Below are 15816 nucleotides of genomic sequence, written 5' to 3' on the forward strand. Positions count from 1 at the left end.
TGTTGGCCATTTGGATGTCTTCTTTGGAAAAATGTCTGTTCATGTCTTCTGCCCATTTCTTGATTGGATCATTTGTTCTTTGGGTGTTGAGTTTGATGAGTTCTTCATAGATTTTTGATACTAGCCCTTTATCTGATATGTCATTTGCAAATATCTTCTCCCATTCTGTCGGTTGCCTTTTGGTTTTGTTGACTATTTCTTTTGCTGTGCAAAAGCTTTTTATCTTGATGAGGTCCCAATAGTTCATTTTTGCCTTTGCTTCCCTTGCCTTTGGCCATGTTTCTAGGAAGAGGTTGCTGCCTGTGTTCTCCTCTAGGATGTTGATGGGCTCCTGTCTCACATTTAGGTCTTTCAACCATTTTGAGTCTATTTTTGTGTGTGGTGTAAGGAAATGGTCCAGTTTCCTTCTTCTGCATGTGGCTGTCCAATTTTCCCAACACCATTTGTTGAAGAGACTGTCTTTTTTCCATTGGACATTCTTTCCTGCTTTGTCAAAGATGAGTTGACCATAGAGTTGAGGGTCCATTTCTGGGCTCTCTATTCTGTTCCATTGATCTATGTGTCTTTTTTTTTGCCAGTACCATACTGTCTTGATGATGACAGCTTTGTAATAGAGCTTGAAGTCTAGAATTGTGATGCCACCAGCTTTGCTTTTCTTTTTCAACATTCCTCTGGCTTTTCGGGGTCTTTTTTGGTTCCATACAAATTTTAGGATTATTTGTTCCATTTCTTTGAGAAAACTGGATGGTATTTTGATGGGGATTGCATTGAATGTGTAGATTGCTCGAGGTAGCATTGACATCTTCACAATATTTGTTCTTCCAACCCATGAGTATGGAGTGTTTTTCCATTTCTTTGTGTCTTCCTCAAGTTCTTTCATGAGTATTTTATAGTTTTCTGAGTACAGATCCTTTGCCTCTTTGGTTAGATTTATTCCTAGGTATCTTATGGTTTTGGGTGCAATTGTAAATGGGACCAACTCCTTAATTTCTCTTTCTTCTGTCTTGTTGTTGGTGTATAGAAATGCCACTGATTTCTGTGCATTGATTTTTTATTCTGCCACTCTACTGAATTCCTATATGCGTTCTAGCAGTTTTGGGGTGGAGTCTTTTGGGTTTTCCACATAAAGTATCATATCATCTGCAAAGAGTGAGAGTGTGACTCTTCTTTGCTGATTTGGATGCCTTTGATTTCTTTTTGTTGTCTGATTGCTGTGGCTAGGACTTCTAATACTATGTTGAATAGCAGTAGTGACAGTGGACATCCCTGCCACGTTCCTGACCTTAGGGGGAAAGCTCTCAGCTTTTCCCCATTGAGAATGATATTTGCTGTGGGTTTAGATGGCTTTTATGATATTGAGGTATGTACCCTCTATCCCTATACTCTGAAGAGTTTTGATCAAGAAAGGATGCTGTACTTTGCCAAATGTTTTTCCTGCATCTATTGAGAGGATCATATGGTTCTTGTTCTTTCTTTTATTAATGTATTGTATCACATTGATTGATTTGTGGATGTTGAACCAACCTTGCAGCCCAGGGATAAATCCCACTTGGTCGTGGTGAATAATCCTTTTAATGGACTGTTGTATCCTATTGGCTAGTATTTTGGTGAGAATTTTTGCATCCATGTTCATCAGGGATATTGGTCTGTAATTCTCCTTTTTGATGGGGTCTTTGTCTGGTTCTGGGATCAAGGTGATGGTGGCCTCATAAAACGAGTTTGGAAGTTTTCCTTCCATTTCTATTTTTTGGAACAGTTTCAGAATAGGTATTAGTTCTTTTTTAAATGTTTGGTACAATTCCCCTGGGAAGTCATCTGGACCCTGAGCTCTCATTTGTTGGGAGATTTTTGATGACTGCTTCAATTTCCTTAGTGGTTATAGGTCTGTTCAGGTTTTCTATTTCTTCCTGATTCAATTTTGGTAGTTTATAGGTCTCTAGGAATGCATCCATTTCTTCCAGATTATCTAACTTGCTGGCATATAGTTGCTCATAGTATGTTTTTTTTTTTAAGGATTTTATTTATTTATTTGAAAGAGAATGAGAGAGAGCACATGAGAAAGGGGAGGCTCATAGTATGTTCTTATAATTGTTTGTATTTCTTTGGTGTTGGTTGTGATCTCTCCTCTTTCATTCATGATTTTATTGATTTGGGTCATTTCTCTTTTCTTTTTGGTAAGTGTGGCCAGGGGTTTATCAATCTTGTTAATTCTTTCAAAGCACTAGCTCCTAGTTTTGTTGATCTGTTCTCCTGTTCTTTTGGTTTCTATTTCATTGATTTCTGCTCTGATCTTTATTATTTCTCTTCTCCTGCTGGGTTTAGGCTTTATTTGCTGTTCTTTCTCCAGCTCCTTTAGGTGTAGGGTTAGGCTGTGTATATGAGACCTTTCTTGTTTCTTGAGAAAGGCTTGTATTGGTATATACTTTCCTCTTAGGACTGCCTTTGCTGCATCCCAAAGATTTTGAACAGTTGTGTTTTCATTTTCATTTGGTTCCATGAATTTTTTTTAATTCTTCTTTAATTTCCTGGTTGACCCATTCATTCTTTAGTAGGATGCTCTTTAGCCTCCATGTATTTGAGTTCTTTCCAATTTTCCTCTTGTGATTGAGTTCTGGTTTCAAAGCACTGTGGTCTGAAAATATGCAGGGAATGATCCTAGTCTTTTGGTACCAGTTGAGACCTGATTTGTGACCAAGGATGTGATCTCTTCTGGAGAATGTTCCATGGGCACTAGAGAAGAATGTGTACTCTGTTGCTTTGGGATGGGATGTTCTGAATATATCTGTGAAGTCCATTTGGTCCAGTGAGTCATTTAAAGTCTTTATTTCCTTGTTGATCTTTTGCTTAGATGATCTGTCCATTTCAGTGAGGGCGGTGTTAAAGTCTCCCACTATTATTGTATTGTTGTCAATGTGTTTCTTTGCTTTTGTTATTAATTGGCTTATATAATTGGCTGCTCCCATGTTAGGGGCCTAGATATTTACAATTGTTAGATCTTCTTGTTGGATAGGCCCTTTAAGTAGGATATAGTGTCCTTCCTCAACTCTTATTGTAGTCTTTGGTTTAAAATCTAATTTATCTGCAATAAGGATTGCCACCCCAGCTTTCTTTTGGTGTCCATTAGCATGGTAAATGGTTTTCCACCCCCTCACTTTCAATCTGGAGGTGACTTTGGGTCTAAAATGAGTCTCTTGCAGACAGCATATCGATGGGTCTTATTTTTTTATCCAATCTGATAGCCTGTGTCTTTTGATTGGGGCATTTAGCCCATTTACATTCAGGGTAACTATTGAAAGATAGGAATTTAGTGCCATTGTATTGCCTGTAAGGTGACTCTTACTGTCTATTGTCTGTGTTCCTTTCTGGTCTATGTTGCTTTTAGGCTCTCTCTTTGCTTAGAGGACCCTTTTCAATATTTCTTGGAAGGCTGGTTTCATGTTTGCAAATTCCTTTAGTTTTTGTGTGTCCTGGAAGCTTTTTATCTCTCCTTCTATTTTCAATGACAGCCTAGCTGGATATAGTATTCTTGGCTGCATATTTTCCTCATTTAGTGCTCTGAATATATCATGCCAGTCCTTTCTGGCCTGCCAGGTCTCTGTGGATAGGTCTGTTGCCAATTTAATGTTTCTTCTATTGCAGGTTACAGATCTCTTGTCCCGAGCTGCTTTCAGGATTTTCTCTTTGTCTCTGAGACTCATAGGTTTTACTATTAGATGTCGGGGTGTTGACCTATTTTTATTGATTTTGAGAGGGGTTCTCTGTGCCTCCTGGATTTTGATGCCCATTTCCTTCCCCAAATTAGGGAAGTTCTCTGCTATAATTTGCTCCAGTATACCTTCTGCCCCCCCCTTCTTCTTCTGGGATCCCAATTATTCTAATATTGTTTCATCTTATGGTATCACTTAGCTCTCAAAGTCTGCCCTTGTGATCCAGTAGTTGTTTATCTCTATTTTTCTCAGCTTCTTTATTTTCCCTCATTTGGTCTTCTATATCACTAATTCTCTCTTCTGCCTCATTTATCCTAGCAGTTAGAGCCTCCATTTTTGACTGCATCTCATTAATAGCCTTTTTGATTTCGACTTGGTTAGATTTTAGTTCTTTTATTTCTGCAGAAAGAGTTTCTCTAATATCTTACATGCTTTTTTCAAGCCCAGCTAGTATCTTTTAAATCGTCATTCTGAACTCTAGTTCTGACATCGTACTAATGTCCGTATTGATTAGGTCCCCGGCAGTTGGTACTGCCTCTTGTTCTTTTTGTTGAGGTGATTTTTTCCATCTTGTCATTTTGTCCAGAGGAGAACAGATGAATGAGAGAACAAAATGCTAACAGGGTAACAATGACCCCAGAAAAATATACACTAAACAAATCAGAAGAGACCTGAAACCGGGGGAAAAGAAAGACAAAGAAAGGAGAAAGAAAAAGATTTAAAAAAAAAAAAAAGAATATGATCAAATATGATCAGGCTGGTGAATAGATCAGTGCCACACACTAAATTTTGGGCACATTTTGGTCTGTTAGAAGAAACTGCCTCCCAAAACTTTAAAGAAAGAAAAGCTTATATATGTACAAAAATATGGGTAAATATGATGAAGGGATGGAATATGACTGTAAAGATGAAAATTCTAAAAGATTTTATAAAAGGAAATAAGTTGGTTGAAAAAAGAAAGAAGAGAAACTTAAAAAAAGGGGGAGAGAATGTGATCAGGCAGGAGACTAGAACAAAGCCATACACTAGGAGATTTAGGGTATATTTTGGTCTGTTAGAGGAAACTGTATCCCAAAATTTTAAAGAAAGAACAACTTATATATATACCAAAAATAAGGTTAACTAATAGGAAGGGATAGAATATGACTCTAAAAATGAAAAATAAAAAAGATTTTTTTAAATGGGATTGATAAGATGTTGGTTGAAAAAGGGAAAAAGAAAAATTCGAAAAAAGGAAATAAAATTTAAAAAATTAACTCGGAAAGACCAAAGAATCATTGGAAAAAAGCCATGGATTCTATGAGCAGTATTCCCCTAGCACTGGCATTCTGCCATTCTCATTGATCGGTAAACTTGGTCTTGGCTGGCTGTTCTTGCTCATCTTTTGGGGGAAGGGCCTGTTGCCATGGTTCCCAAATGTCTTTGCCAGAGGTGGAATTGCCCCACCCTTGCCAGTCTGGGCTAAGTAATCTGCTCGGGTTTGCTCTCAGGAGCTTTTGTGCCCTGCAAGCTTTCCGTACAGCTTTGCAGGATGGGAAAGAAAATGGCAGCCTCCCAATATCCGCCCCAGAGGAGCTGAGAACCCGGGGCCCCACTCCTCAGTGAGCCCCCAGAGAAAAGCAGTCAGTCACTCCTGTCTCCCCAGTCTCCAGCCGCACTCCGTGCTCACCCAGCCTGTGAACAAGCATTTCTATCTCTGGCACACGACCCCGTGTGGAGTCTCCAAACCCAGCAGATCCCTGCGGTGCGCTCCCGCGCCGCTCCCCCCAGGGAAGGAAGGGGAGTCTCCCCGGATCTGCCGCTTGTTGGGTCCCTGCTGGAGGAGCAGTGGCCCAGCTGTGTCGTGGATCATGGTTTATGGCAACCCCCAGCTGAGAGCCCGCTCCTCAGCTCCGTCTCTGCAGCCAGCTTCCCCGCTCTGATACCTGGGAGCTCTGCTGCACTCAGGCACCCCTGGTCTTTCTTGACCCCAAGGGTCCTGAGACCACACTGTCCCAGAGAGGGTTCTACTTCCTAGCCACTGGAGCGATGTCCCTCAGCGGAGTAGACTTCTACAAGCTCCGATTTTGTGCTCCGCTGCTCTATCACTTGCCAGAAGTGGCGGACGGAGGCCCCCTCCCCCGCCGTCTATCCTCCCAAATATCTCCTCGGATTCACTTCTCCACACGTCCTACCTTCCAGAAAGTGGTCGCTTTTCTGTTCAGAGAGTTGTTGCTATTCTTTTCTTCGATCTCCTGTTGAGTTCACAGGTGTTCAGAATGGTTTGATCCCTATCCAGCTGAATTCCTGGGACCAGACGAAATTTAGGTCTCCTACTCCTCCGCCATCTTGCTCCTCCCTATAAGGTACACTTTAATAAGTGTACCTGAATTTTGAGTCAAAATTCAGGTTGGGACAAGCATACTAACTAGAGCTGCTAATGTTTCCTACTAATATAGACCCCACTTTGTGGCTCTGAACCATTAACAGCTGTATTCTCACCACTAGTGCAGACAGGAGGTATTGCCTAAATTTGTTGGTGAGGATGAAAGAACACAGTTACCCTTTGAGTATCTACCATATGCCAGCACTGCATTAGGCATCTCACATTTATTACTCCAATTAATTTGAACAATCACAACCCTGTGTGTTAGGAATTATTACTATTTTTCAAATGAAACTGATGCTGGGAAAGTTTAAACAGCCTGACATACCAGGGTCTATAACCAAGCACTTCCAAACCTCATACTTTTAAGAGTACCATGAACTATGTCATGTTCTGAATAACCCCAAGGGCAGAAAGCATATTTCAGCTCCATGTAAAGGAAGAGCTATCCCGCCATCAGCTCCATCTAAGAATGGAGCAAATGGTCTGCCACAGGAGGCAACCAAGTGTGTTGAGAGGTTTGAGGATTACTTGCATGGAAGCCCCTACTTTCTGGTTAGCCATCACATCTCTAGCATGGTGCCAACACATTTGAGGCCACAGTTAATGTTTATCAGATAAAGAGAAGGAGATGAAGGGCCAGACTAGACCACTAGTTCCTTACGAGCTGCTTTCTTGGATTCTAGTGAGGTTTGGAGTTTCCAGAAGAATGGATGGGTTGTCCAATTCCAAAGAACCACCCTAGGTGCCACATAGTGACAACGGGTCTTTTTGGCCCTTCCAGCTATCACCTAGAACAAAGCATAGCCCTCAAGGGAGACTCTTTGGTTCACTGGTGGCCATGGATAGAAGCCGATGTCTCTCTTCTGCCCTCTCAGGCTGTTATGTCCAGCGACTTTGCCATATCCCGCTTCAGACACCTCAAGAAGCTGCTGCTTGTGCATGGCCATTGGTGTTACTCGCGCCTGGCCAGGATGGTGGTGTACTACTTCTACAAGAATGTGGTGAGTAGCACTATGGTAACCTGCACAGGCCTTGGGAGGCCCTGCCAGGGGATCCACTCCTACCACAGTGGTAAGACAAACCAGGCTGGCCTAGATTTTGAATCCTGAAACTCTTTCCTACTAGCTCTGTGAACTTGAGCAATATAATTCACTTCTCCTGGTCTCAATTTCTTCTTTGGTAAAATGGGCTAAGACTTTTGTGAGCATTAGCAATACTGTATGGAAAGCACCTGGTACATAGAAGGCAGCATGAGTGGTTACAAGCATGGACTCTTGAGTCGAACATATTTGGTTCAAATCTAGGCTCTTATATTTGGTAATGGCCTTATACCTTAGTTTTACCATCTGTAAAATGGGGATGATAATAGTACCTTTCTCCTATATTTGCTAGGATTAAATGAGAGCTTGTATATAAAGTTATTAGCACATAGTAATCATCTTATAAAGTCAGCCATTATTTTTATCATTATTGCTATTGTCATTGCTCTTAGATGGACTCCATAAATGAGGTTTACTTTCTGACTACAGGAAAAAAGGACTTGAAGGATAACTAGCCTGACACGTATCTTAAATTTTCTCCCCACATAGAGCCACCCCAATGTAAGAGCCATACCCGACCCCTTGGGAGAGTACAGGTTTAAGACTGGAGTCCCTGGCTTCTACCTGAGACTATGTATCACTTCGGCTTCCCCAGCCTTCCCAGCAGGGAATTCACAGAGGTCAGGACATTAAATGTCTAGTGGCAAAAATGTTTAGACTGGGGAGATCATCTGGGTTTTAGTCTTGCCTGACTCTAGCATGCTGTGTGAACTTGGAAGAGTTACTTAACCTCTCTGAACCTAGGTTTCTTCATCAATAATATGGAGACACTTGGACTCCCTCTGTCCCTAGAAGTATTGTCAAGAGGCTTTAGTGTCAGAGCTCAGGAAAGCATGTGACACTATACAAATACGATCATAGGAAGGTAGCATTGTTTCTCCTAAAAAATATGCTCATTTCTGTCTTGTTGGTAAGGGCCCAAAGCAGGCACACACCAACTGAGCTATTAAAAGTGTCAGAGGCTCTTATTTGAAAAGCCCTTGATTAACAATGGGTATTGAAAGAAGCCAGAACATTGCTGTACTAAGGGAGGGAACAAGGGGCCTGAGTTTGCCATTACCTAGTTCAAGGACCTTTGAATAATCCCCAAGAGTCTCCAAATAGAATCTGATTCCTGTTTGCATAAGGAAGAAGGGAGGATTAAGAGTAGAGTGATGGCAGAGGAACGCATTAGCCAAGTAGCAGCTGTGAAATTGCCTTCTGTCCCCTTGTTCCATTCTCCCAGTCCTGATTTAGGCACTGTCACAGTTGCCCGCACTCAAGAGTAAGCATTTTTGTGCACAGTTCAATGTATATGTAAATAAACAGCATGACAAAAAATAATGTAAATTCGATAAACTGGATGGTAATATTCAGCAAGTCTATGCAAACAAGTCACTCTATTTAACTTGAAACTCACTGAGCATGAAAGACTGTTTACTTAGAATTCAAAATTCCCGTTTAATTTTTTTTCTTGCCTCCAAAGGAGCCGTTCTTTTGAATAAGCACAACCTCTTCTCTGCATTAAATTTGTGAAATAGAAAAGGAAACGTTTCCAGCCAGCCATGCTTTCAAAGCTTAAATGGTATTTATTTCCAGCCCGATGCCATGCTCGAAATTGTGATACTGATGCCACATTATCTCCCCATTGCAATTAGAGGGTGGAGAACTATGACTTCCACATCCAAAACCAATTTCAGAGGGGATTAAAACCCTGCCTGCTCTGAAATTTGAACAATGAATTAATTACTGCACACTGCACTGTAGCTTCTTGGGAGGAAAACGCATTTGCCGCCCCCCACCCCCCGCCTCAGTGATGCTGTCACCAGGTTCCGGGCACACCCTCAGAAGCGCAAAGATTCCAGCCAGAGGAAGTGGAAGCAAGCAACGTCCTAACAGGGCCTGCAGAGGAAGGAAACACTTCAGTGTTAAACTCCAGGGTATTGTTGGGACAATAAAACAACAATTGATTTCATTTATTCAAATCATTATTGAACATCTGTGTCCCTGCCTCCTGAGGCTGACAGTCTAAATCAGGGCTCAGTGAGCTTGTTCTGCAAAGGGCCAGGTAAGAAATACTTTTAGCTTTGTGGGCCACATAGCCCATCATACCTACTCAACTCTGCTGCAGCAACATGAAAGCGACTATAGACAACATGCAAATGAATCAATGTGGCTGTGTCCCAACAAAACCTTATTTATGACCAGTTTTTTGGCCTGTAGGAACTAGTCTGTCATCTCCTGGTCTCCATAAATCTTGTTTCTCAAACTGTGGTTCCTGGATCAGCAGCATGAGCATCAGCTAGATGCTAGTTAGAAATGCAGATCCTCAGACTACATCCTGGGACTACTACCTCAGAATGGAGCTTTTAGTCAGAGCCCCTGGTAATTTGTATGAACCTTAAAGATTAAGTAGTACTATTATAGGAAAAGAAGATGAAAATTTTACAATTATTTTCTTAGGCACATCTCCCTCAAGAAGGTCATGGTGCTAGGAGATTCTTGACCTAATCAGTTAGAAAAAAAGTAACATTTAAGCTAGGACCCAAAAGAAGAGATAGAACTATGAATTTGCCAGTTTCCCTGCCAAGAAAGAGAGGCTTGACAACCTGAGTTTATAGAAAATATTTTAGGCTGTTTATTTATAATTTTATATCATATACTGTAATTCCAAAAAGAGATGAAAGTGACTTATAGTATACACAGAGGCAATAGAGAAGTTAGAAGGGAAATTTATAAGAGTATGGAGCAGAACCACAGAAAAGAAAGAGGACAGTTGCACCAGGAACCTGGGATAATAAGATGCTAAGTATTAAATATCTGGTTAAAGCAAACAGACCAGTTCTCCAGGAGGAACACTCTCTCTTTGCTCTAAATTCAGAGATCAATTTGTCAAGCAAACCTTTAGAAGAAGGTCACACAAAAACCTTCAAGAAACTGTCTTCTGTGGCATTTTTGTAAGAAATGAAAATTAACCTCCATATGGTACCTTTTTCTAATAACCCTTGATAAAAAACAATATTAAATTATAATTCAGGAAGAACGGTTCTATGGAAAAATGAGCCAGTGATATCCAAGCAGTGTTTTCTTGCCTTGACTAGGGATTAAAGCCCTTCGATACTGCCCATGTGTGAAGTATAAGGCAAGGAGGTCAGTAAATGCTAGTTTTCCAACACCCAGGTCACGAGAGTTCTCCATGCTACCCTTGATTGCTATAGTGTCCTTGGTACTTAGCACAGCTGGTTACTGTTTGGCATAGCATCACTAGCATTAACATCCACCGTCATCTATAGGGAACCTACCACATACCAGATGCTGTCCTAAGAACTTTGTGTATATATATATATATAACTATGAGAGCTAAGTGTAATATAGGGGTTAAGAGCATATGTGCTAGAACCAGACTGGGTTCAAATACCGGCCCCACTCTGCTACTTAACAGCAATGTGGCCTTGAGTAACTTACTTAAGCTCTGTGTCTCAGTCTTTGCACCTGTAAAAGGGGGATACTACCTAACCTACAAGGTCATTATGTGTATAAATGAGTTAATATGTGTGAGGTACACAGTAAATGCTTCCTCAGCCCTGTGGGGGAAGGGACAGTTATTATCCATCTATAGATGTGGTAGCTGAAAGAGCGGTTGCCCAGATCACAAAGCTGAATACGTCACAGAATCAGGATTGGACCTAGTTCTGCTATACTCCAAACTCCTCAGACTGAATGTCCTCACCACTAAGGCATTCAGGGCCTCCCGGAGGTCCAAGCACCCTGTTCTCCAGTGGTTGTCAAATTCGTTGTGTGTTGTCTGCTGTCCAAGCATCTCTAGCACCATGTCTCAACATAAATTGTTCAAGAAATATCATGTGATGATATCATCACACTTGGCCGGAGAGTTTCAGACAGCCTCCAACACCAGCCAGGTCACTGCTCTCTTCCTCCTTTGGCTTAGACTATGGCTGGAGCTTGGGTGAAAACTAGGTCAAGCATTTCAGAATCTACCAGATAAGCCTGTACATCTTAAAAGCTTCAGTTTGGAGAGGAAAGATTGAGGCTTGGCGTCAGAAAGGCCAGATCTACATTGCAAATATCAGAGGCTGGCCTACAACTGGCAAACTTGCCGCCTTGCTCCCTTGGCACCCATGGCGGGAACTGCCAATCACAGCATTCTGTGTTCAGTGCCTTCCCCACTTATAGTACTTTAGGATGGATCCACCTGGCCTCTCCCGGTGTAGGATAAATGACTCTGGACATTAGAGACTGAGCTGTAGTCTCAGATCTGGAATTGTTTTTAAAAGAGCATCCACTTCCCACATCCCGGTTTATGAGGGCGGACTCTGGAGCCAGAACATCTGAGTTTGAACTCCAATTTGTTACTTAACAGCTCTTACTGCCAGCCCAATGACTTGACCTCTCACTGAGGCTCAGTTTCCTCAACTGTAAAATGGGAGTACTAATGACCGCCTCATGGGGCTGCTAGGTGGATCAAATGGGTCAGAACTGAGCTTGGCACCTAGTAAGTGCTTTAGGTGTTTTTGTTGCTATTGTTATTGCTGTTGTTTCTATGAGTGGCCTCATCTGTAAGATGGTGTCACTTCCAGCTCTGGCATCCGAGGCTTCTACAACTTCAAGTCACAGTTCCAGCCCCAAGCGGCCGAGGGTATTTGGTATAGTCACTCAGCCCATCTGAGCTGCTCAAGCTATCTATGTGTAAGGGAGATAAGAGTTACTGTCTTTTCCATCTTGCTGGGGAGGGAGAAGCAAGGCAAGTTTCTCAAGGGGAAAAAAAGAGAGAGAGAGAGAGTGAGGTCAAAGCCTCAAACAGCTGCTGAATGCTAGTATTAAGGGGACTTCAGTACGTCAAGTTCTTCTTAAATTCACCATGTCAAGTGCACAAGTGGTTGGTTGTTGTTGATCTCAAGACTCAAAGTCTGCCCATAGTATATTTCAAACCTACCTGCAGCACAGCAAACAGCTTGGGCCCTCTCACTCCTTCTGATAGAAAGGTGCAAGGTCCAGGGTATGTCAGGTTGCCAGGATCTCTTTCAGAGCTAGGAAACTTCCCACTGGTCACCTGGGCAGAAAAGCCAAAGGATGGAGCTCCTTGGCTAGAAGACTCTCAGTCACAACTGTTACTGTACAATCCAATAGGAGATTGAAAAATGTTGGGAGTGATCAAAGACAAAGAGCTTTGAAAACTCAGATGCTAGTTGTGTGACTTTCTAGCTCTGAACTTGGACAAGAGGTAACTGAGTATCTTAAAGCCTGATTCCTTGTCTGTAGAATAGGGCTAATAACATTAATATTATTACCAAGATATAACATTAATATGTATACTAATTTTTATTAGCAATAGTCTTTCAAGATTGTTGGGACAAATTAGGTCTATTACACATCTAATGTACTATATACTAAAATAGTATAATACATATCACACACCTGGCACAAATAGAAGATTCAGTAATAATCATTGGTGTTACTAATATTAACATGTCCATATTATTACAATTCTAGAGACCCTCTTCAAAATAACACTGGCCCAGCAGTTAGGACATGAACATTCTAGTTTGTACACAAACCTGCAGAATGATTTCTTACAATACCTTTCACCCTTTTGTGCCTCAAACAAGGCCCAGAAGTTCTAGTTCTAACTCTGGGAGCAGCAGCTTCACCTTGGTCAAGTCATCAAACCATATCACAGTGTGGTAGACAATCTAATGACCCAGCCCATCTCAGGGTGGGGTGGTTTTGAGTGGGAAACAGCTTCAGAAAGCATAAAGAAACAGTTAGGGAGAAGATTTCTTATTCACCCTTCTGAGTTGCATGGCTATTAGGAAAATATTGTGCGGAAAACCTCATGAAATTCTCTTCCCACCACACTTCCTGCCCATGGTCCAGTTTTTCTATCATCCCTTCCCAGGAGCACCCCCCTCTTTGTCCACACTACTGATCATAATAACGACCTTTTGGTATCCCATGCCATGGTCTAGGTACTACTGTTCCCGTCTGAAAGATGGCAAGATGACATTCAGAAAAGTTAAGCAATTTGCTCCAGGTCATATAGCTAGTAAGTGACAGACCTGGAAATTCCAAACCAGACTTTTCTGCCTCCACAGCCTGTGCTCTGAACCGGCACCTTAACAAGGTGGTGCAATTCCCTTCAGGTCCTAAAGAACCCTCATAGTAGTAGTATCAGCAGCTGCCACTCTCAGGATTAGTTCTCTCTGATACTTACACGACTCTGCATGGCACAAATGAGAAAACAGAAGCTCCAAGTCAGCGTTGTGACTTGCCAGAGGCTCCAAAGCAGCCGTTGGTGACCACTGCCCGTGGGTCCTCATTCACAAGGCCACACTCTCTGCCTGCAGTGCTACGTCAACCTGCTCTTCTGGTACCAGTTTTTCTGTGGTTTTTCTGGCTCCACCATGATCGATTATTGGCAGATGATATTCTTCAATCTCTTCTTCACCTCCTTGCCTCCTCTCGTCTTTGGAGTCCTCGATAAAGACATCTCTGGAGAAACACTCCTGGCGTTGCCTGAGCTGTACAAGAGTGGCCAAAACTCTGAGGTAAGATGGAGAGGCCTCAGCTCCTCTCTGCCAGAGAAGGAGCACTGGTCTGCGGTCAGGGGCATTGCACTCGGGTCACCATTTTGCCTCTTATCTCCCATGTGCCCCAGTATCTCCACTCCCCACTCCTGGCCTGTTTCGCATTTGTTGTTGAGGGTGATGGACCAGACCAGTGGGTATTTTTCTTTTTAGTTAGTTATTTCTTAATTATATCACATGTTTAACATAGGATTGCCCTAGTTGTATGGGGAGAGGACGTAAAGATCGATCCCATTGTCCTCAGCTGGCTCCTTTTTCCAGGCCTTTGACAGGACCCCCAAGGCTTGGGTTAGGAACCCCTGGGATTAAAAGCTAGTTTGCTCATCACGGGGTGAGGTATTCACAAATGAAGGCTTCTACCTCATGTCGGGAAAGAAAGTTTAGAACTCAAGATTATACACAGTCTGGAATTTGCTGGTAGCCCATAGACTAAAGAAGGCCTAGGAAACCACCAGGATGATCTCCTAGAAGGCAAAAAGAGGTCACACTGACACCCTGAATGGTTTGGAGAAGTCAGACCATGGGTACTCCAGGTGGTCAGACTGGCACAGACACAGCCCAGGACTAGATGGAAGAGACAGACAGGGAACCTGACTGCCTTGAAGGAAGAGTTCTGGGAAAAGGAACATTGACATGCATGAGCATACCTCTGTGCCTGGGAGAAAGGAGGGCCAAGCCAGATGTGGTGTTTGAGAGCTAGTAGTATTTTGTGGACAGCCAACAAAGAACCAAGCCCAGTCCTAACCCAAAAATGGGAGGAGAGCCACACAGCAACCCTAGCACATCAGGCAAGAGAGACGTGATAATGGCACACATACACCCATAGCTCTTCTGATTTTTCTCCTCCCATTGATGTGCTAGATGTATAATGTATTCCTTGAGTATCTAACAGTAAGAAAAGTTAATGTAGCAAAAACAAATTGAAAACAGTTTCTTTTTCAAGGGAAGGCAGGAAGAGGGAAACAAAAAGGAGAACACTTGTCTCTGAAGCCACTGAGCCCTGTCTCTTGGGAATCTGTGATCCTGGACTGTGATGGAGAGCTCCCTCTCCATCAGATGTTATGTAGAAACCTTAGAATCTCTAAACTTACCAAGTGTGTATTAGCACTAGTAACGTGCTAATGAGTGGTAGTTATTTTTTTAAAAGATTTTATTTATTTATTTATTTATTTGAGAGAGAGAGAGAGAGAGAGAGAGAGAGAAACAGCATGAGAGGGGAGAGGATCAGAGGGAGAAGCAGGTTCCCCGCTGAGCCGGGACCCTGATGCAGGACTCGATCCCAGGACTCAGGGATCATGACCTGAGCCGAAGGCAGTCGCTTAACCAACTGAGCCACCCAGGTGCCCTGAATGGTAGTTATTAATAACTGAGCACTTCCTGGGTACTAAAGCACAATTGCATTTAGATTTCACAAAACCCAATGAGATAGTTGGTGTTGTTTTTATCCTTTTTGTGGAAGAAGAACCGGTTATCAAAGCAGCTTAGTGACTGTCACAAGGTCATACAGCCAGTGGCAGAGCTGGGACTTGAACTAAGGTCTGTCATCGCCAAGTCTATGCTCTTAATTTTTCCATTCTGTTGCCTCTAAGAACACTGTAAATACCATATTTTCTGTCCAGGTAGCACAAGAAAGTTGCTTACAAAGAATGGAGGCTTTCTTTGAGGGTGGTTGATGTGTTCTTTCCTGGCAGTGCTACAACCCGATGACTTTCTGGATTTCCATAGTGGATGCATTCTACCAGAGCCTTGTCTGTTTCTTCATTCCTTACCTGGTAAGTTCTATAATCCCATTCTAATCACACAAATCACAGAGTGGAACTGGTCCTGTTAATATGAAATCCTAGACTAGTAGTGTCTTTCTGGACACTGCAGCACAGAGGCTCCAAGCAGGTAGTCTGCAGACTACATCCAACTCAGAGTATTTGAAAACATCTTAATTTTTGCCAGGTTTTGAAAAGCTGGAAGCTATCATTACACTGGCTCATTTTTCCCACATGGCAAAAATCCAGAACTGACTCACAGCCCTGTTTAGATGGGGTGCATGTTCTCCAGTTTGC

General features: G+C 42.3%; 1 protein-coding gene across 4 annotated transcripts in view; it reads left to right on the plus strand.

Annotated features, from left to right (window-relative positions):
* The window catches only part of ATP10B (ATPase phospholipid transporting 10B (putative)), a 275419-nt gene that overhangs the window by 244738 nt on the left and 14865 nt on the right, over positions 1–15816 (plus strand). For all 4 annotated transcript variants that reach the window (XM_025867091.2, XM_073890325.1, XM_073890323.1 and 1 more), the window contains 3 exons: positions 6951–7076; positions 13520–13720; positions 15451–15531. In XM_025867091.2, coding sequence (XP_025722876.2) covers positions 6951–7076; positions 13520–13720; positions 15451–15531 — 408 coding nt within the window. The remainder of the gene's footprint in view (positions 1–6950; positions 7077–13519; positions 13721–15450; positions 15532–15816) is intronic.

The sequence above is a fragment of the Callorhinus ursinus genome, unplaced genomic scaffold, assembly GCF_003265705.2.
Source record: "Callorhinus ursinus isolate GAN/ISIS: 27379988/994484 unplaced genomic scaffold, GSC_fseal_2.0 scaffold3, whole genome shotgun sequence".
NCBI classification, from domain to species: domain Eukaryota; kingdom Metazoa; phylum Chordata; class Mammalia; order Carnivora; family Otariidae; genus Callorhinus; species Callorhinus ursinus.